The 20,042-nt window shown below is 32.4% G+C and overlaps 4 protein-coding genes and 1 pseudogene across 4 annotated transcripts; 2 read left to right on the top strand and 3 right to left on the bottom strand.

Moving 5' to 3' along the window:
- Nucleotides 1-4,623: 4,623 nt before the first annotated feature.
- LOC149884090 (zinc finger MYM-type protein 1-like) lies at nt 4,624-5,307 on the bottom strand. The gene has a single exon (XM_090098688.1). It carries the CDS (start codon nt 5,305-5,307, stop codon nt 4,624-4,626), a length of 684 nt encoding a protein of 227 aa, XP_089954814.1.
- Nucleotides 5,308-5,330: 23 nt separating this feature from the next.
- On the bottom strand, nt 5,331-6,242 carry LOC149884089 (52 kDa repressor of the inhibitor of the protein kinase-like). Its single transcript, XM_090098687.1, has one exon. It carries the CDS (start codon nt 6,240-6,242, stop codon nt 5,331-5,333), a length of 912 nt encoding a protein of 303 aa, XP_089954813.1.
- A 3,674-nt stretch (nt 6,243-9,916) lies between these two features.
- LOC149884088 (uncharacterized) lies at nt 9,917-10,765 on the bottom strand. Its single transcript, XM_090099020.1, has 2 exons — nt 10,437-10,765; nt 9,917-10,301 (listed from the first exon to the last, which is right to left on the bottom strand). The coding sequence occupies exons 1-2, from the start codon at nt 10,661-10,663 to the stop codon at nt 10,211-10,213; spliced, it is 318 nt and encodes a 105-aa protein (XP_089955146.1). The 5' UTR covers nt 10,664-10,765; the 3' UTR covers nt 9,917-10,210.
- A 2,177-nt stretch (nt 10,766-12,942) lies between these two features.
- Nucleotides 12,943-15,143, top strand: LOC149884087 (uncharacterized). Its single transcript, XM_090098685.1, has 4 exons — nt 12,943-13,045; nt 13,115-13,194; nt 13,252-13,367; nt 13,769-15,143. The coding sequence occupies exons 1-4, from the start codon at nt 12,943-12,945 to the stop codon at nt 15,141-15,143; spliced, it is 1,674 nt and encodes a 557-aa protein (XP_089954811.1).
- A 287-nt stretch (nt 15,144-15,430) lies between these two features.
- On the top strand, nt 15,431-19,685 carry LOC149884086 (uncharacterized; annotated as a pseudogene).
- The last annotated feature ends 357 nt before the right edge of the window (nt 19,686-20,042 follow it).

Below are 20,042 nucleotides of genomic sequence, written 5' to 3'. Positions count from 1 at the left end.
TCCTATGGAACTTCACCTTCTTATTGGTGTTGTGAACCACCTCTTTAAGAACCTCTGTCAGGTTTGGCAAAATGCAGATGAGTGGCCAAAGATGATCAACATTCAACAACAACCTTTTCATGGAGGACAATTTGCTGGCAATGAGTGTAGAAAGCTTTTGAGAAATGTTGACTCACTTCAACAACTTGCAGAGAAGCATGCTTGCTTTTTGGCATTTCCATTTATTGAAACCCTCAGAAAATTTGATGCTGTTGTTCATGCCTGCTTTGGGAATACACTCCAACAGAACTACTGTGAGCTTATTGAAGAGTTTAAAGCTTCCTATCTCAACCTTCCAAACACAAGTGTTACCCCCAAAGCACATGCTGTTTTCTTCCATGTGACACAGTTTATTGATCGCCACAACCACTCTCTGGGCATCTTTTCTGAGCAAGCCACAGAGTCACTTCACCACAACTTCAGTCTTCATTGGCAACGTTTCAAGAGGCCAGCCATCCATCGGGATTATCCCAGGAATCTTCGAAACTGTTTGATCGAGTATAACAGTAAACATTTATTTTGATTTCTATTTGTGGAAGAGACATTTACAGTTATTAATTACATATGCTATGTAAGAGTTTAATAAAGGCTTGCTTCTTAATCAATTGAGTAGAATGATTTTGTATAAGTATCTAGAATCATTAATGTTTTTCACAGCTTGAATTTCAAAGCTGAAAGTAGAAAACTGTTTGTCTTTCAAGAATAGTTTGTATGTATTTTTTTTGGTTTTGCTTTGTTTAGAGTTGCAAACACATTATATGTTGAAGAAATTTATATGTTATAATAGAGAACAAGATTTTTTTAAAGAAATTATTTTTTTGTAAAATTTTTATTCTGAGCAATAAAATTAAAAACTTTAAACTGATTTTTCTTTCTCGGACGATGATGAAAGATTTCAAAACCAACTCTAGTGTTATTCTACACATGTGTACTCTCAAACCTCCAAAGGGTTTTCTCGGGACAAGAGGTTCGAATTAAAAGTCATTTCGTGACACAGTGATATATATATATATATATATATATATATATATATATATATATATATATATATATATATATATATATATATATATATATATATATATATATATATACATATAGGTATACACATATGTACCATATATTCCTGGGTCATTTAATGAACATTTGTTCGAAACTCATGAGAGACATTAATTTGATTGCCTTGTTGAAAAAGCTCACGCACAAACCAAAAATTCGATTTTACGACGCGTATGGGTTAAAAATTAAACAATATCACGTTCAAAGTTTTTTCATTCTAATTTTTGTATATGGAGATTACTAATGTATTTTTAAATACTTAACAGTTTAATGTTACAGAGTAATACACTAAATTACAGATAATTATAGGGTTACAAGCTTAAATATTAATTCTATGAGAGCGAAAAGTTACTGCATAAAACGAAAAAGTATGTGAAGTATTTAGTCCAATTAAAGCATTATAAACTTATATTTTGTTAGACAAAATAAATCTAAGCTGAAGGTTCACTTTCTTTTACAGAAATCGAAAGGTTTTTGAAGACACTTGATTGCCCGTTCTGCGAACTGATTTGTTCAGGGTATTCCCTGTTTCGATAGTTTCTTACTCCGAAACTTTTTCACAGAGTTTAACGCTTTCTCGTGAACCTGCAAACTGCTACATTATTTCTGGCAATCATCTGCATTGTACTTTTATTCAGTAAACCAATAGTATGACCATGCGCAAGAGATTAATCTACAAATGTAAAGTAGTGACTCTCTTCGCTCTGGTTAAAAGATGAATGACTAAAGAGCTAATATTGCTCGGGAATTCCATCTTACATCACTTAAATTCGGTATTTTCTGAAACTTTACTTAAGGAAAACTCCTCTTGATTTCACAAAAAACCGGAAAACTCGAGTGAAACGAAATAGTAACTTCCTTTCATTATTTCATCCTGCTGTTTCAGTAATCACTTCTTTACCAATCTTGAAATTCATCCTGAGCTGTTCCTTGTTCTTTACAAGTTCCAGAAGAAAAGAATATCAGATGTTTGGTAACGTGTTGTTTCCTCCAAGTTCTTTATCAAGCATATGTGTTGACTAATAAGTTGTCACTCTCCCTGATTCTTTTGAAAAAAAAAAAGTCTTTGAAACTGAGTGAGGATCCCATTCTTTATTTTTAAAAAGTAATGTTTTTTTCTTTTAATAGTAGATCTGAATATGTCAGATTGTGAAAAGTGCCTGAACGTCAATCCCATCTTGAGATAACTTTCAACAAATGATTGCTACTCTTCTGGTTGACAACTTTGAAGATATTACCAATTTGGTTGCAGTTTTGGTTTTGCTGTACTTTTTGCTTGTACTTATGGACTGTTCTTCAGAATCTTCAGACTCTTGATAATCTGTCTCAGTCTCTGATTCGGAAGTTTACGTTGTTGCTGCTGCTGTTTTTAAAGTAGGCTCAGAGGATACTTTTCTTCTTTTCATGGATGGAAAGTTTTTTAACTCGCAGCCTTCCCAGTTAAATACCCGACCTATCTTTTGCTTTCTATCTATTATTCTAAGATATTACAACCGCGTCCACCTTTGATAGATTTCCCCAGGAACAGATAGCGAAAACAACTTAGATTTTAAGATGTTTCCTGCTGTTATTTTCCAATGATTTTTCTTCAAGTGGAACAGTTCTTTTTTCATATGTGTCCATATCATCTTAATTCTTTCAGTAGTGCTAGCATTTTTCTTAAATGACATTATGAATGGAAATAATACTTAGACATACTTCTGATAAACAATAATGATTATTATTAGCGTTGCTCTATCAAACAGCTTACATAATATAAATCTTGATAATTTCTATAAACTTCAATAAGACTCCAGAAAGAGATAGAAAATTCCAGAGAATTCTAAAAACATTCAGAGCACTCCAGAAAGTTCTAGAAGGATGCAAAAGCCATAGTTATACTACTCGCCCCAATTAATTATTTAACATTTTAGAAATATAGTATTGTGCGTGACTTTTTTAAAAGTAAAAGTAGAATAAAACCCGTTTTCATTATACTTGAGCTACAGTTCATCGATTCATGACACAGGAAATTAATCATTTTACAATAAGTTAAAAAGTCATGACCCTAATGATATATTTCAAAGTGTGTGTGTCTGTGTGTGTGTACTATAAATGATATATAATAAATACAACAAATTTCTGTATGTTATCCTTACTTTCTTTTTTTATCAAGCATTATATTTTTGTTACTATAATTTTATCTTAATGCACCTGTTTAAATAACATTTTCATTTAAATAAATTTTGTTATTAAAACTGCTGTTTTAAATGTTTACAGATATAAATAAAAAATACTTATTTAATGGTGATCTACATTTAAAACTTTGAAAAAAATACTTTACTTTTTTACAACGATCAAAATTACTTCAATGTTGCTACATCAAATTCTTTTAATTATGACCGGTGTAAATTTAAAAACTTGTGTAATCAATATAACCCGTGTGAATCAATGAAATTATGTTATCATGGATTGGTGTAAATGAATTAATTTTTTAAATATTTTCGTTCAACGGATCGCTTTGTTAGCTATTAGTTCATTTTGAGACAAAAAGTCGACTGACGCCTGTTCTGATTATCCTTTCAGAAATTGAGTTTTTATACAAGTTAATATATCTAATATGTAATGCGTTTTTCAAATAAGAATTTGGCAAGAAACAACTTTCATAAGTATTATTTAGGTTTTTGTTAAAAAGGTTTTGATCGGTTCATTTACATTTTAAGTAATTACATAACAAAATTTGTGACTTTTTAAAATATTTTTCCAACCAAAATTAAACAATCAGTTGTTAAAAGAAATTAATTTACTTGAATGTAAAACTCGAATGTAACTTGAATGTATAACTTGTGTAGTGTTTACATCATTCATTACGAACAAATAAATGATGACAACTAACAAATAAATGATGACAACTTACAAATAAATGATGACAACTAACAAATAATTAATGACAACTAACAAATAAATGATGACAAATAACAAATAAATGATGACAACTAACAAATAAATGATGACAACTAACAAATAAATGATGACAACTAACAAATAAATGATGACAAGAGAAATTCAAATAATGATAGATTAATTTAAATTCAATAAGAATGCTATTATTTGTCAGAGTTTTTTACCTTTTAAAACACAAAAGAAAGCGAAATGGAAAATTAATTTTTTCAAACGATAAACGTCTTTCAGACTAAGCTATTTAACAATAGCAAAAATTATAAAAAAAAGCTAATCAGATTAAGAATGTATAAATGTATTATATATAAATATATGTTCTATATAAATCATATTTTAATTTCGTAATTCATAAGTCCACGAAGCATAGTGAAAGTGCTGAAATGCATAAGTTCTCTATCATGGGCGCCGGCAGGATTTTTTACAAGGATGGGGGGGGGGGGGGGGGGGGGGGGGGGCAAAATAAAATTCAATAGTGATACTTCAAAAACAACATAAATGCATTAATTAATGAAGTCATTTTATCAGACCAGTGACAACAAAAATTAAAGAAAATGTAAAAATAAAAACACAAGAATTAAATCATTGTTATTCAGTAAATAGAAATTGTAGTCGTCTGCGTTCACTGCCAAACTTATTTACAATTTGTTCCATAAATTCAGATTTTCTGGAGAGTATTTTTTCACGATGCACGCTCAGCATGCAAAGCCCAGACAAACGCTCATTGGACATGGTTGATCGTAGCCAAGTCTTCACGCGCCGCAATGTGCTAAATGATCTTTCTACAGTACATGTTGTTGTTGGCAGTGTTATTAAAATGAGCAAAGCTTCACGAACAGCAGGGTAGAACACAGTCCTTTGTAGTAAATCTGTGAACTCGTTTATTATGTTTTTAAAAGATTGAATGGCCCAAAAATCAAACCAAATTACACTATCGAGTTTAAAGTTATCAATTTTGTATACTTCATTGATGGTTGACATTTTCTCAATGAATTTTTTACCAGTTAAAGTTCTCATCTTTGCAGGATGAAGAAAACAAAGGTTAAATTGAGCAATGTTATCTTCTGAGAACCGCGTTTGAAGCGAATCGATTAATGAATCGAGATAAGGGATATACATAGCCTGGCGAAAGTATTCCTCGACATTTGTATCCGTTGCTCCACAATTGTTTTGGTATAACTGCCTTAAACATTGCCTTGGTGGTGTTAGCTGAATGTACAACTTTCCAGACAACTGGATCACTCTCTTGTAGATATCTTCACTGAAATGCATATCTGCCTTGTTACGGTGTAGATTTATAACAAGAGCAATTCATGAATGTGCCTCTGTACTTGTGGAAGGTCTAGTTGAATGGCTTGAAGTGCTTGAGTACAGGGTTCCAGGAGAGCTGAGTAAAATGAAATGATAATTAGTCCAAATAAAAAAGTTGTTGAGCTGGATGCTAACAACAACTGATGTGCCAATTGACGTGTGTTTCCGGTTGCTTCGTTAGATAACACATCCAACTGGGTAAATATTTGGTCAAAATTATCACAAAACACTCGTATGCTCTTATACTTTGCAGTCCATCGAGTCTCGCAGAGAAGAGGAACGTTGGGTATCATTGACCTTCTCTTAGGACTTTTACGGAAGAATGCAATAATTGACTTGATGGTAACAATTGTATTGCGAATTTGCGGAAGTGCACTCAGATCATTTACAACCAAGTTCAGTCTATGTGATGAGCAATGAACAAAAGCCGCCTTTAGATATTTCATTCTAATTCTTGATTGGACGCCGTTATCCTTTCCTGCCATGGTTGAGCAGCTATCGTATCCCTGACCTAACAGACGATCTAAATTGAGACCTAATGATAAACACTTGCTTAATATGGCGTCGGAAATTGAAGCTGCAGACATGTCGTTCATTGGAACAAATCCAAGGAATTCTTCCCGAATCATTTGCTCTTTTGTTGGGTCGACAAAGCGTATTCCAATGGATAATTGTTCTGTCCCTGAAATATCAGCTGCTTCATCAGCTAATACTGAGAATCCAATGGAGTTATTTGCAGCTGACACAATATCATTTACCAGAATCTGTTCAGATATTTTGATCAATTCTTTTTCGGTTTGATGTGATGTATATTTTGCATTCTTTGCAGCAGTATCAAGGTGATTTTTTATAATCTTATCACCAGCCTCAATCGGAAAGTTCAATAGCTGATGCATATTTCCTTTACTTCAACAAAATTGTTGAAAGGATAGAAAAGAGCTTCTGTCTGTTTGCTTCAACAACGCGTTTTACAGAATCTACAAGCTGACATACAATTCTCTTGTTTGGATTTTTTCTCACTGCCATGAAGTTTTCAGCATCTTGTTGAGAACACATATGCCATGACGATGACATGTGATTTCGAGCACATTCGTTAAAATCCTTATATTTTCTAAAGGCTGTAGTAATAAATGCACCTTGAAAACCTCGATGAACTTTTTGTGGGAAAAAAATGCAATATATACAAACAGCACCTTTAAGTTTTAAAGAGTACGCCAGCCAAGGAGCATATTGAACCAACCATGCATGTCTAAACCGTCGCTTTCCAGCTTCATGTTCTGGCACATCTTTTTTAAAATCATAAGTTTCATGGGGCTTGAATGGCTCGGTTAGTATACGATACTTGAGATCATCATTTATTCTAGCTGTTGCCTGAATATAAAGTCCAACATCGAAAACTGAGTTACCGTTATCCTTTTTACATTCTGATGATTTATCTCCAATCATAACCTCTGACGTTTTCTGCATGTTTCCGTTGCATGCATCAACATCTTGTTGCTGTCTTGCATCACAATTGGTTTTACTTGGTGCCACTACCGGTTGAGGAAGAGTAATATGTTCCTGTGATTTATCGGAATTATCTGTAGTTGCAACACGTTTAAAATTGAAGTAATCCAAAATTTTACTACTTTGTCGTTTTTTAGACATTTTTTTCAGTATTCTGAAAAAAATGTCTAAAAAACGAGGCTTGAATGGCTCGGTTAGTATATGATACTTGAGATCATCATTTATTCTAGCTGTATATATATATATATATATATATATATATATATATATATATATATATATATATATATATATATATATATATATATATATATATATATATACTATATACACTTAACCGCAGTATTAACGCATTACTTATAAATCATGATTTATTTTGAAAAATATTATGCATTTCCCGATTTATCAATTACAAAGATGATAAAATATTTATTCTTATGCCTGTTATAGGTTTTAGACCTTCTTTATTTAATTTCAAAATTGTAGCAGCTTTTCATAAGCAGCATGTTTTTGCTGTAACTAAACCTCACATTTAAAATAAAAATATGTATTGATTTTCAGCATCTGCGTCTCGTCATTTTTTTATTCGAGACGAGACGAGACAATGATATCCGGGATACAATTTTTAAATTCTGAAAGAAAATTTATTGTCCCGGTTTTAATTTGAGCAACACATCTGTTCTCAATGTAAGGTGCTAGACAAAATTTAAACCATTATGAATGTGTTGCAATTGTTGCTTTGTCCGATGAAGTATTAACAAATCGCGAGCTTGGTAGAAGATGTGAGTGTCTTATAAAACAGTCGGTTGGGTTCTACAAAGGGTTGTTAAGACCAATGATCACGCTAGTCAACTTGGCCAAGGCAGACTACTAGCTATCAATCACGTAGAGGATCACTTTTAATGCTTAGAACACTGAGAGAACGGTTCACTACTGCAAGAAGTCTCCAAGATACAACTTTCTGAGGTTTATGGAACTGCTGTTAGAAAAAAAAATCATAAGAAAAAGGCTTCGTGCTTTAAATTTACGGCCTCGGGCAGCAGCTACTCGTCCCAAATTGTCTGTACGCCACTAATATGAAATATGAAATACTTGGGGACAGGTCTTATTTACAAATGAGTCAAGGTTTTGCATTTTAAGTTCTGATCGCCACTTAAGAATGTACCGAGGGCAAAATGAAAGATATTTCTTTTGTAACATTCGAGAAACCACTTTATATGGAGGCGGCATAGTGGTGGTATGGGGCGAAATATCTTTAACTCCACACACAAAGCTTTTTAATGATGACAGTGGACCTCTTACTTCTCAACGATACATAGCAGACATTTATTTTATCTTTCGCGCCGTATATTGGATACTGATTCCATCTTACGGGACATATTGTTACTGAATATTTAAATAATTTTACTATTCAAGTTTTGGAGTGGCTAGCTTGCAATCCAGATATGAACCCAATAAAGCATTTTTGGAACATAATGGGACGCCGTCTTAAAAGACAACATTTATCACCTATAGGTGATGAATGTTTATATTTTCCCACACGCGGATAAGACTAAAAGTCAATTTAGACGAGCTGCGACAAAGTTTTATCCGTGTGTGGGAAGATATCCCTCAAGAAACAATTAGATCTCTAATGGAAAGTCACGGCGCAGTCAGGCTGTTATAACATCAAAAGGTGGTTGCACTAGTTATTGATAAGTCAAAAATGTTTCAATTTAAACTTTATTTTGTGAAACGAATCATATTTTTGGTTTTAGTTTTTTTTTAACAATCCTGAAAGTCAATTTTTATATTACCATCGAAATAATTCTGTTTACGTGTTCTATTCTTAATATATTTTTCATAATGTATTATAATATGGACGACAATTGAAATAAATGGGAATGTACAAATAGTTTGTTAATTTTCGATTATGCGTATATTTTAAAAACATGATAATTTAAGTTGTTTTCTGCTACAGCTATACAGCGGTGGCCAAAAATTAAAGTCCACTCATTTTTTAGTTAGTTTCTTAATCTTTAAATTAAAATTAAGAAGATTCTAATTGACATATTAAATTTTAGTTTTTAATATCTTGTTAATTAAAACATACGGATTAAAGTGGTATAATTTTTTTAATCTAATTCTAATTAAATAGCGTTTAACTTATTAAAAAGCTGATGAGTACTTATAAATCTTCTTTAAATTAGTTGGACAAAATTTAACGACCACTTTCAAATATTTAATTTGCACTTATTAAAAATAATAACCCATTATTTTTTTTAATTGTCTCAATTGCTTATTACGTTGGCTATAAAATAAAATGTCGAAACCTGAGTTTCGATATCAAATAAACATTTATTTTTTGAATTGCAATAAGGATATAAAAATATTGCAAAAATGCGTGCAAAGATCGAAGAAAAAGACAGATACGCGGCTCTTGTATTAAAAGAAGAAGGCTATAGCATCAGACAAATAGCAGAAAAGCTCGGAAGGTCTCACTCTTGCATTATTAACATAATTCAACGATACAAAGAGACCCGGTCAATTAATGATCGTCATAGGGCTGGACGCAATAAAATTTCAAATGACCGTGATGTTCGCTCGTTACAGGTAAAAGGACCTCAGAATGCAGTGGGACGTCAGAATGTCAGGTTTGAATTTGACCAACATACAACTCGATTTTTTTAATTAAATTCTAAAAGTGTTGAATAATCTGATTAAAGAATATAATGTTAAATCATTAACAAAAAAATATTAAAAATAATCCTTACAAAATAATCTAAATTACGAAGACGTTGAAAATAGTCTGTAAGCAATAAACTTATTTTTTTTAAATAACTTTAAATATTTCAATCCCTTCTAAAAATAAGTTTTCAGAACCTTATCAGAAATGTTGCCTTAAGACTCTAAAAACAGTGCTAAAGAGATGCGTGCGCAGAATAAGTCCAGTTTTCTTAAAATAGCTTTTTTAAATACCTAGCATTTTGAGATGCTGCACCTAACGTTTTTAGGTACCAAATTAAAAACTATATAACAAACTTAAGTTATTACTTTTTATCATTTTTTTTTTAAACTGGAGGGTTTCATCGTGATTGTAAATTCTAGTGGTATCTATATATCCCTGCTATACACCTGTTTCTAATTGATTTGCATCAATGAAAATATTACATTCTATAAGTTCTTCAGCTAATTTGTTGAGCTGTTTACATGCCATTGCTTTTGTGCAGTTAAGGGCACGATTTATGGATACAGTTCCTTGTCTCTTTTTGGTTATGTACTTTTGATATTTTGCATCCCAACGCTTCCAAAAAGACTTGCTAAGCTTCTTTGTTCGGAGTGCTCGTTGAGCATTTGGTGATAGCTTAGTGATCTGACGTCAACGAAGGTTTCTACAGGCTTGATTTCTTACTTCCAAAACATTCAACATTATCCTTGTCAACTCCAACCTGTTTAAACCTTGTAGGCACCTAAATATATCATTGAGATAGTAATAAAAGAAAACTAAACAGTATAAGTTTAGTTTTCTTAATGAACAATATTAAAAAACCAGGATTTTATTACAGTTTATAAATTTTCATTTCTCAATTATGTGTAGATATTACCTATTCTTGTTTCTTATATAAGAGACTAACGACTCTTCTTCATCTTTTGTAAAAATTGAACAATATTCCTTCTTGTTTCCAGTTACAATGACACCATCAATTCGTTTATTAATTGTTCTAAGATCCTTAATTAGTGGAAATTTTCCTGAATTGATTGTGGCCCAACCACGTTTATTGTTGATTTGGCACCACTTAACTGCTTCCTCTAACTGCTTACTTTTCATCATTATGACATCTCTTAGAACATTGCATCTTGATTTGCTTGTTGGTTCTAAAGGACTTTCCCATTTCTTATTTATTCTTTACTGAAAGGAATATCAAAACACACTTTTGTACTTGCACTTTAGTGTAATTTATTCATTTTTTCAAAAGCAAACAAAAAAAAAACACACTAACATAAACACACATAGTTTCGTCACAAAACCTCATTCAAAACACTTTAGTGTGTTTTGAATGAGGTTTTGTGACGAAACTATAAGCAGAATATTCATTTCATAATGTCGAGAAGAAACTGAATGCAAACAACTTTTTTTTTTATATGTTAATTAGCTTTCATTAACCAAGCGTTTTGAGGTCCCTCAACCTAGCATTGTGTAGTGGAATGCAAAAAGTATAAAAGATAAGTGAACAAAACATTTAAAAATATATTCAGCATTGAAAATAAGTAATATATGCAGAAATTCATGATAAACTAAGCAATATTGGCAACAATACTACCTATTATTAAACCCGGTATTCTGAGGTCCCTAAAGAAAAAAGCATGTCCTAAATATTTATCTAAAGGCATATGAAAATTGTATTAAAAACTACTAAAATTTTTTGGCAATCTAGCAGGAGTATTATTTCAACTCTCAAAAGTAAAAACAAAGTATATGCTCAAATATTTGGGGCTTAACAAAATCTTTAAAAACACCTAACATTTAGAGATCCCTTTACCTGTAGTGAGACTAATGAAAGAAAACAAACAAGCATCATCTACAGACTTGTCTACGAAATGGACACTGTCAAATGGTCTGAAAGCAAGCCCTAGAACTGTGCGAAGGGTCCTCCACAGTTTAAATTATTTATGGCGTGCTGCTGCAAAAAAACCACCTTAAATACAAAACAAAAATTTGCCAGGAAAGAGTGGTGCAAACAACATAAAAATTGGTCAACAGATCAGTGGAGCCGTGTGGTCTTTAGTGATGAAATGAACGTTGAGGTAGACAACAGAAAAGGTCGCGTAATGTTGCGTAGACTTCCAAGCGAACGGTTTGATGAACCATGCATTTTGAAACGAACAAAACAAGGCAGTGGTTCAATAGGCATTTGGGCCTGTATGAGTACCTGTGGAGTTGGCGTTTTTCATTTATTCGATGGTAGACTCAACAAAGAAAGGTACATCGAAATTTCGGAAAACTTACTTATTCCTAGCATTGATTTATGGCAGTTGCAAGATTTATTTTCCAGCAAGATAATGCGTCGTGTCATAAAGCGCATGCTGTTAGCGATTGGTTCAATTCTAATAAAATTCAAGTGCTTCCATGGCCTGCCAATAGTCCAGACTTGAATCCAATTGAGAATTTATGGTCGCGGCTCGATCAAAAGCTTGGTAGAGAACAACTTTACAATTTGGAAGATTTGAAATCTTCTATCTCTCATCATTTGAAAAATGTGCCTGATGAAGTAATCAAAACTTTACTGAATTCAATGCCAGAACGAGTACAAGAGTGCTTGAAAACAAATGGAGGAACAACACGTTTCTAAATTATTTTTTTATTGCTTTTTGAAATATTTTGGAAAGTGGTCTTAAAATTTTGTCCAATTTTTTTCCCATTTATATTTTTTACTAATCAGTTTTTTAATTTTTTAACATTATTTTGTAAAAAAATTATAAATTCTTTTATAATAAATATAAAATACAATAAAAATTCTTTCTAAAAATGTTTTTCTTTTTTTGATACCTTTTTCCAAAATAAAATTATACTAAGGTTAAAAATAAATTTTGAAAAAAAAATGAGTGGTCTTTAATTTTTGGCCACCGCTGTATAAAAGCCTGGTGTTGAAGCCTGTTCGGCTTCTCGATAATAAACTACCGGGTTTGTAATATCCCGCAATGTATTGTATGCTAGCCATGCTTTCTTAAGTTTTGTTAATCTATACTTGACTATGTTAAGAGTATTATGTTAAGACTTTATACTAAACTTCTTGTATTATAAATATATATATTATGTGCTTGCATCTACTCAAATTGTTTATCTAATGCAAACCATTGAGTAAGCTAAAATAATCAGTATTTGGAGCCCACGGAGAGCGAGAGAGATCGTCAAAGTTACTTGTTAGCATTGTAATTGTTTTTTTTGGGATTAACCTGCGTCTTGGGATTTTCTGGGGCGCGTATTTTTGCTAGCATTTAAAAAATTACATAGTGTGTGTAATTTGTGTTTATAGTTGTATCAGAATTAGCCATAATTTTTTTTTTTTGAGTAAAAATTTGTTGTAATTGGTATTCTTGGGGTTCGTAATAATGGCAGGTGTTGCTGGAAAAAAACGTATTCGCACCATTACCATCATTGCTATAAAAAACATACTTGAAAAGGCTAATAATTGCATGACTAATTTCAGTCAAGGTAGTGACTCAGTAGAGGAACTATGCAGTTTCAAAGAAGTTTAAATTGAAAAATATAATATGGTTAAAGACATTGATGACGAATTAATAAATTTAATTAAAGATGATGAGGATTTACAAAATGAAGATAACTTAGCTAATGAATTCTCTGTATTTTTTAAGAAAAATATCAAAATAATTGAAAGATTTAATGATAATTATTGTAAGAATAACAATGAGTTACAATTTGGGAGTGTACAAGGTTCTACATCTACTTTTGGAAAGAATAATATTAGACTTCCACCTTTAAAGTTATGTACCTTTGATGGAAAGCCTGAGGAATGGCAGACCTTTTATGAAAATTTGAATGTGCCATTCATGATAATGAAGATCTTTCCCCAATACAGAAACTTAACTATTTACGTAATTTAATTAAAGGAAAAGCATTAAAAACAATTTCAGGTTTAGCTTTAACGAATGATAATTATAACACCTCATTGGAACTGCTTAAGGAAAGGTTTAGTAATAAACAACTTTTAATATCATCGCACATGAAGTCACTCCTTGCTTTAGAGAGAGTGCAAAGCATAAACAATATTTCTTCGTTACGTCGAATACATGACAATCTTGAAGTTCAAATTAGAAGTTTAGAAAATTTAGGTATAGATTCCACTATGTATGGACCTTTGTTAATTCCTATTATAACGTAAAAAATTCCAGAAGAGTTAAATTAAATTATTACTAGGCAGTTTGATTTTTATGATAATTGGGATATAAAGGGTGTTTTAAAAGCTTTAAAATGTGAACTACAAGCTAGGGAGAAAGCTCAGTCAGACAGAGAAGGTAAAATTAGTCACTCAACTGCAGAGGTGCTACATTCTAGTGCTCACTTTAAGCTACAATATGATTTAAAATGTATTTTTTGTAGCAATAGTCATAGAAGTGAAAATTGTAAAACTGTGACTAATATAAGATCTAGGAGAAATATTTTAAGAGAGAAAAGGCGTTGCTTTAATTGTTTAAAGCCAGGTCATATGTCTGGTAATTGTCGTTCTAAAATCAGCTGTTTTGAATGCTTCAGGAAGCATCATGTGTCTATGTGTTTTAAAAAGTTTCCTTCTCATGTTGATGATGAAAAAGAATCAAACAATAAATTGACATCTGTTGCAAGTAATGAATTACTGAAATCTAAGAATGTTTTATTGCAAACAGCTATTGTTACTGTGAAGAATAAGGAAAATACACAGAAATGTCGACTTCTATTTGACAGTTGCTCTCAACTCAGTTATATTTCGCCATCATTACGTAAAAAGCTTTTTCTTCCCACAATTGGTAGGAAGCAAATAAGTATTAAAACCTTTGGTAATCAAACCCAAACACAAAGTTTAGATATGGTTCAGTTTTCAATAGTAACCATAAACAAATCTTTAATACCTGTAGCATGTTTCGTTAAGCCCATATGTGCTCCTCTTAGTGGTCAATTTATAGAAGAAGCTGTCGATTCTTTTGAACATCTTAAAGGTCTCACTTTAAGTGGTAGTAATGTTGATTGTAGGTCCTTAGAAGTGAATGTATTAATTGGTGCTGATTATTACTGGTCATTTTTTAATGGTAAAGTAATTCGTGGTGATACAGGTCTTGTTGCTTTACAATCAGCAGTTGCTTATGTAATAAGTGGTTGTGTCAATACCACATCTGGAAAGAATTGTAGTGCTTTTTCCACACATACTTTAAAAGTCGAAGCTGAATTTATTAATGAAATTTCCAAGTTTAATAATAATGTCAAAAAGTTTTGGGAATTAGAGAATTCAGGAGTTGAAAATATTGTTGACAAACACTTTAAGAATAATATTCATTTTGATAATAAAAAATGTCTGTATACAGTTAACTTGGCATTTAAAGAGAACCATCCATTATTAAGTGATAACTATAGTTTATGTACAAAACGTTTGAACACAGTTCTTAAAAGGTTAAAGAATGATACTGAGCTCATAAAAGAATATAATGAAATAATCATAGACCAGTTCAAGTCTGGTGTCATAGAAAAAGTAAATAACTATAATTTAAATACGGGAGATGTGCATTTCTTGCCACATCGCCCAGTCTGTCGTAAAGAGTAAGTTACAACAAATGTGAGAATGGTTTTTGATGCTAGTTCTTCTTTATCTGGTCCATCTTTAAATGTTTGTTTGCATGCCGGACCAAGTTTAGCAGCATCTTTATTTAACATATTGTTACGTTTTCGTGCAAATAAATATGCCTTTATAGCAGATATACAATGCCGGATTAACACGGGTTCCTGGGAGCCTAGGCGCCCGGCCCCCAAAAATTAGGGTATCAGTGGGGCCCCTGATTTTTAACGTTTGTATTTTTTTTTTTAAACGAAGCCACTGCACATTTTAAAAAAATGAAAACTTAGGATGTTGCTTTTATGACGGAGCTATGGCACAGAATAATGTTACAATTTGATGCTATTAGTATCAAACTTCAGGATAAAACTGCAGATCTGGATCTTGGTGTTCAATTGCTTAAATCTCGTTTGGAATATGTGACGTAAGTTCGTGAAAATTTTCTCGACATTCAAGAAAGCGCTAAAAGGTTCTCAAGCATTATTCCTAATCAGTACAAGCATGAAAATAAAAGAAAGAAGACGCGCAAATTAGGGTTTCGTGAAAATAGCAAGAATGAAGCTGTTCTTAGTGGCAATGAAAAATTTAAAATCAGTTTTTTTCCCAATCATAGACAAGTTGAAAATGTGCTTAAAAGAAAGGCTTTTTGCTTACGACTCTGCAGAAAGAAAGTTTGGTTTTTTAACTAGTTTTCAGATCATGACCGTTCTTGTCATTGTTGCTGCTGGGGTATTCCATGAGAAAGTGGGACAGGCATGTAACCCACCATCTCAGATTTTCTTTATACTTTGTCAAAATGATCACCAACATCACATAGATTATCTTGTAAAATTTCAGCACTGTAATCAAATTGGTTTTTGAGATATCGTTATTTTAAAATCACCTATTTTGGAGGATTTTTTTTATTTGGTGGCCATCTTGGTTTTCGTGTTGTTTTTGTTTTGCATCTTATTGTAAAACTATACATGTGATCAAACTGAAATTTTGCACCTTAATAGTTTTGAAAATGAAGAATCAGAATATAATGTTTATTTTATACAATAGCAATAGGAACAAAATAAAAATAAGAATTGTATTTCACCTATAGTCTATCTGGGAAAAATCAATTGACTAAGAAGGGTAGTCTGGGAACCAATGTAGCATTATAACTTTATCAATTTTTTTTACTTTTTTTTAAATACATATTTTAATGAGTCTTTTGTTGAAAAAATAAGAGGTGAATTTTTGGAGTTTTTTTATAAACAATCAAACAGATTTGAGTAATAAAATACGTTTTGAAATTCTTTAATCTTTAGAAATTCTTGAATCTTATCCATTATCAATAGTGTACTACAACTATGGCTGAATTAAATTAAAGAATGGACCTTAGACAAATCTTCTGTGTCTATCTGATATTTGTGGCTTGTTGTTAAAAATGACAGTGTTTTTAGCATAATTAGGATATGAGGTTTAGGAACCCAACAACAATCATCTCTGCTGGGCCAATTGAAGGAAGTGTTGGGTAAATGAGGATGCATAAATTTTACAAGGGCATCTTCATTGTTTTCATCAACTTCTAATACAAAGCCATTCCACTGAAGCATATCGTATTTGCAGATATAATACTTTTCTGCTCTAATTTCTTGAAAATATTGTATTGAGCCTGTAAGGTTGAATGTTAAATTGAATTCCTCTTGCTCAGAGACTCTTTTGACACTTATGTTTGTTGCATCCTGTGGAATAAATTGATGGAGACTTCTTGTACCAGGTAAAGTCTTTGTATTACTGAATCAGGGAGTCAAAGATTTACGAACTGATCAAATATCTTCAGCCTTTAAAAAAATAAAGTGGATGCCAGATATGTTCTCTTTAGAAAAGTTGAACATTTCTTCAGCCTTCTGAATTTGTAACCCAGTTGGAAGTTGAAGACTTGCATTGGAAACAAGTCTTTTAACCATCCCATCAATGCCATCACATGGTGACTTTCCATGTGATGTCGCAAAGAAATTCCATTTAGATTGCATCCCAAAATCTTTACCATGATAACATAAATTTAAGAAATGCTTGCAATTTTTGTACTGGCCAGCACAACCATCAGAAAAATAGTGGATTTTTTTTGTATTGGGAAACATTTCTTGTACAAATGTGACAGTTCTTTTTATAACACAAACAAATCCATTATCATCTGCTAAGTCATCAGATGCTACTGTGATCAAAAAGTAAGGTGAATTTTTTTATAAAATGAAAAATCTTTATTTATTCTTCCAAATCTGTATCGTCCCCCTCAAAATAATCCCCCCCCCCCCCAGCCCCAATGCACTTTTGCCAACGTTTTTTCCAGTCTTCGAAGCATGCCGAAAAGTCCTCGGTAGGGATAGCCTTCAATGCGCGTGCCGATTCACGTTGGATCTCTTCAATGGACTCAAAACGATTTCCCCGGAGTGGTCTCTTGAGCTTTGGGAACAGCCAGAAGTCACACGGTGCTAAGTCGGGCGAATACGGTGGTTGTGGAGCAACATGAGTAGAGTTTTTGGCGAAAAACTCACGAAGAACCAGTGCTGTGTGCGAAGGCGCATTATCGTGGTGCAAAATCCAAGAGTTATTGGCCCATAATTCCGGTCTCTTTTTGCGAATAGCTTCACGCAAACGTCGCATAACGCTTAAATAATATTCCTTGTTGACAGTTTTGCCAGTTGGAAGGAATTCGTAGTGCACGACACCACAATAATCAAAGAAAACAGTCAACATAACCTTGATTTTTGAGCGACTTTGACGTGGTTACTTCGGTCTCGGCTCGCCTTTTTCACGGTATTCACTCGATTGGTCGGTTGTTTCAGGGTCGTATGCGTAGACCCAAGTCTCATCGCCAGTTATAATTTGTTTGTAGACGTCTTGATAGTTAGAAAGCATTGCTTCACACGTTTTAACGCGACGCTCTTTTTCAAAGAAATTGAGAAATTTCGGCAAACGTGATTTGAGTCTTCTGAGGCCCAAATGATCCTTCAAAATCGCTTGCACCGACCCAAATGATAATCCTTCCATGTCAACAAGGTCTCGAATGGTTAACCGACGATTTGCAAGCACCAATTCTTTGATTTTGTTGATGTGGCGATCATCAATCGAAGTCGATGGTCGTCCGGAGCGTTCCAAGTCATCAACACGTTCTCGGCCTTCTTTGAAGTCTTTGTACCACTTGTAAACATTTTTTTGAGACATAGTCTCTTCACCGAAGGGCTTTTGCAACATTCGATACGTTTCAGCAGCAGAAATATTATTCCGCAAACAAAATTTAATAGCACTTCTTTGCTCAACAAAATTAAACATCGTGAAAATCGCCGAATGCACTTTTGGTACTTCAGAAACAAGCGTAAACAAAAAAAAATAATTATGAGTTTGACATGTAATTTGGCGCAAATGTTAATGACATTCCTACCAACTTAAAAATAAAAAAGATTGGACGATTCGAATAAGGCGGGAAGTTTAAATTAAAAATTCACCTTACTTTTTGATCACAGTAGTATAATACATAAAGATGTTGGTTGACTTTCAGAATCACCCTTATCATGTTTTGTATAAATAACTACAGGGTGTAGTATGCATTGTTGTTGGTTCCAGTGGGAACTCTGGAACCAACAAAAATGCACACTACACCCTGTAGTCATAACTTTCCTATATTTTTATAACAAATCCACAAAAAACCACATCTCAATTTTTTACAAAAGCATTCTTTAGAACATGTATTTTGATAACAGAAAAAAAAAATGACAAAAAAAACGGGCTACCTTGGTTAACAGACCTCTTTTCTTGGTCTATTACAATTTTAGAGATAAATTATAAAAGAAAAAAAATCATCTATTTGACTTTCTATTGCTTTTACATAAAATAAACATTATATTCTGATTCCTCATCTTCAAAACTATTAAGGTGCAAAATTTCAGTTTGATCACATGTATGGTTTTACAATAAGATGCAAAACAAAAAAAACACGAAAACCAAGATGGCCGCCAAATGAAAAAAATCCTCCAAAATAGGTGATTTTAAAATAACGATATCTCAAAAACCAATTTGATTACAGTGCTGAAATTTTACAAGGTAATCTATGTGATGTTGGTGATCATTTTGACAAAGTATGAAGAAAATCTGAGATGGTGGGTTACATGACAAGAATATTTGTCCCACTTTCTCATGGAATACCCTTGCTGCCAAATCCTTGTGTACGATTTATCCTTCAGGCTTAGATACGCAATTCCCTGATGAAATTATCCAGTTTTCCAAGTTCATGGCAAATGAGAAGAATATATCAGCGCTTGAATGTTTACAAGCAATTCGTAGGAATAAGTTAGAATCAGTTTTTCCCAATGTTGACATCGCATATCGGATTTTTCTTACTCTTCCCATTACTAATTGTAGTGCAGAGAGAGCATTTTCAAAAATGGCAATATTTAAGAATGATCTCCGTTCCTCAATGTAAAATGATCGATTAAATGCTCTTTGTTTAATGACAATTGAAAGAGCACTGTTAAAAAATATAAATTTTCAAGATGTTGTAATTGAATTTGCAAGTGTGAAAGCAAGAAAAGTTTCTATTTAAATAAAAAAGTAATCTTATTTTTTTTGCATTCATTTTTAAATACACTTTTTTAGGAATGGGGCCCAAAATATTTTTCGGCTCCCGGCCCCCAAGACCCTTAATCCGGCCTTGCAGATATAGAGAAAGCCTTTTTGCAAATTGCTCTTGATAAAAATGATAGAAATTATTTACGTTTGATATGGTTTGATGATATTAATAATGTTAGTAATAAAAACTTGTTTATATCTCAATTAGCTACTTATCGTTTATGTCAAGTTCCCTTTGGTGTTACTTCATCACCATTTCTTCTTAACGCCACATTGATTTACCATGCAGAGAAG

The sequence above is a fragment of the Hydra viridissima genome, unplaced genomic scaffold (assembly GCF_058129835.1).
Source record: "Hydra viridissima isolate aposymbiotic clone 2 unplaced genomic scaffold, HvirCarnegie_v1 scaffold_9, whole genome shotgun sequence".
Classification (NCBI taxonomy): Eukaryota; Metazoa; Cnidaria; class Hydrozoa; order Anthoathecata; family Hydridae; genus Hydra; species Hydra viridissima.
Note: the sequence above shows the minus strand (reverse complement) of the source record. Positions and strands in the feature narration are given on the sequence as shown.

Bases quoted from the DNA above. Each gene is read 5' to 3' on its own strand.
- LOC149884090 (XM_090098688.1), bottom strand. From the start codon at position 5,307: ATGCATTTCAGTGAAGATATCTACAAGAGAGTGATCCAGTTGTCTGGA.
- LOC149884089 (XM_090098687.1), bottom strand. From the start codon at position 6,242: ATGCATCAGCTATTGAACTTTCCGATTGAGGCTGGTGATAAGATTATA.
- LOC149884088 (XM_090099020.1), bottom strand. From the start codon at position 10,663: ATGATGAAAAGTAAGCAGTTAGAGGAAGCAGTTAAGTGGTGCCAAATC. The intron at 10,302-10,436 runs GTAATATCTACA...TGATATATTTAG, and splicing joins TATATAAGAAACAAGAATAG to GTGCCTACAAGGTTTAAACA.
- LOC149884087 (XM_090098685.1), top strand. From the start codon at position 12,943: ATGGCAGGTGTTGCTGGAAAAAAACGTATTCGCACCATTACCATCATT. The intron at 13,046-13,114 runs GTAGTGACTCAG...ATATGGTTAAAG, and splicing joins CATGACTAATTTCAGTCAAG to ACATTGATGACGAATTAATA. The intron at 13,195-13,251 runs GTATTTTTTAAG...AATTATTGTAAG, and splicing joins ACTTAGCTAATGAATTCTCT to AATAACAATGAGTTACAATT.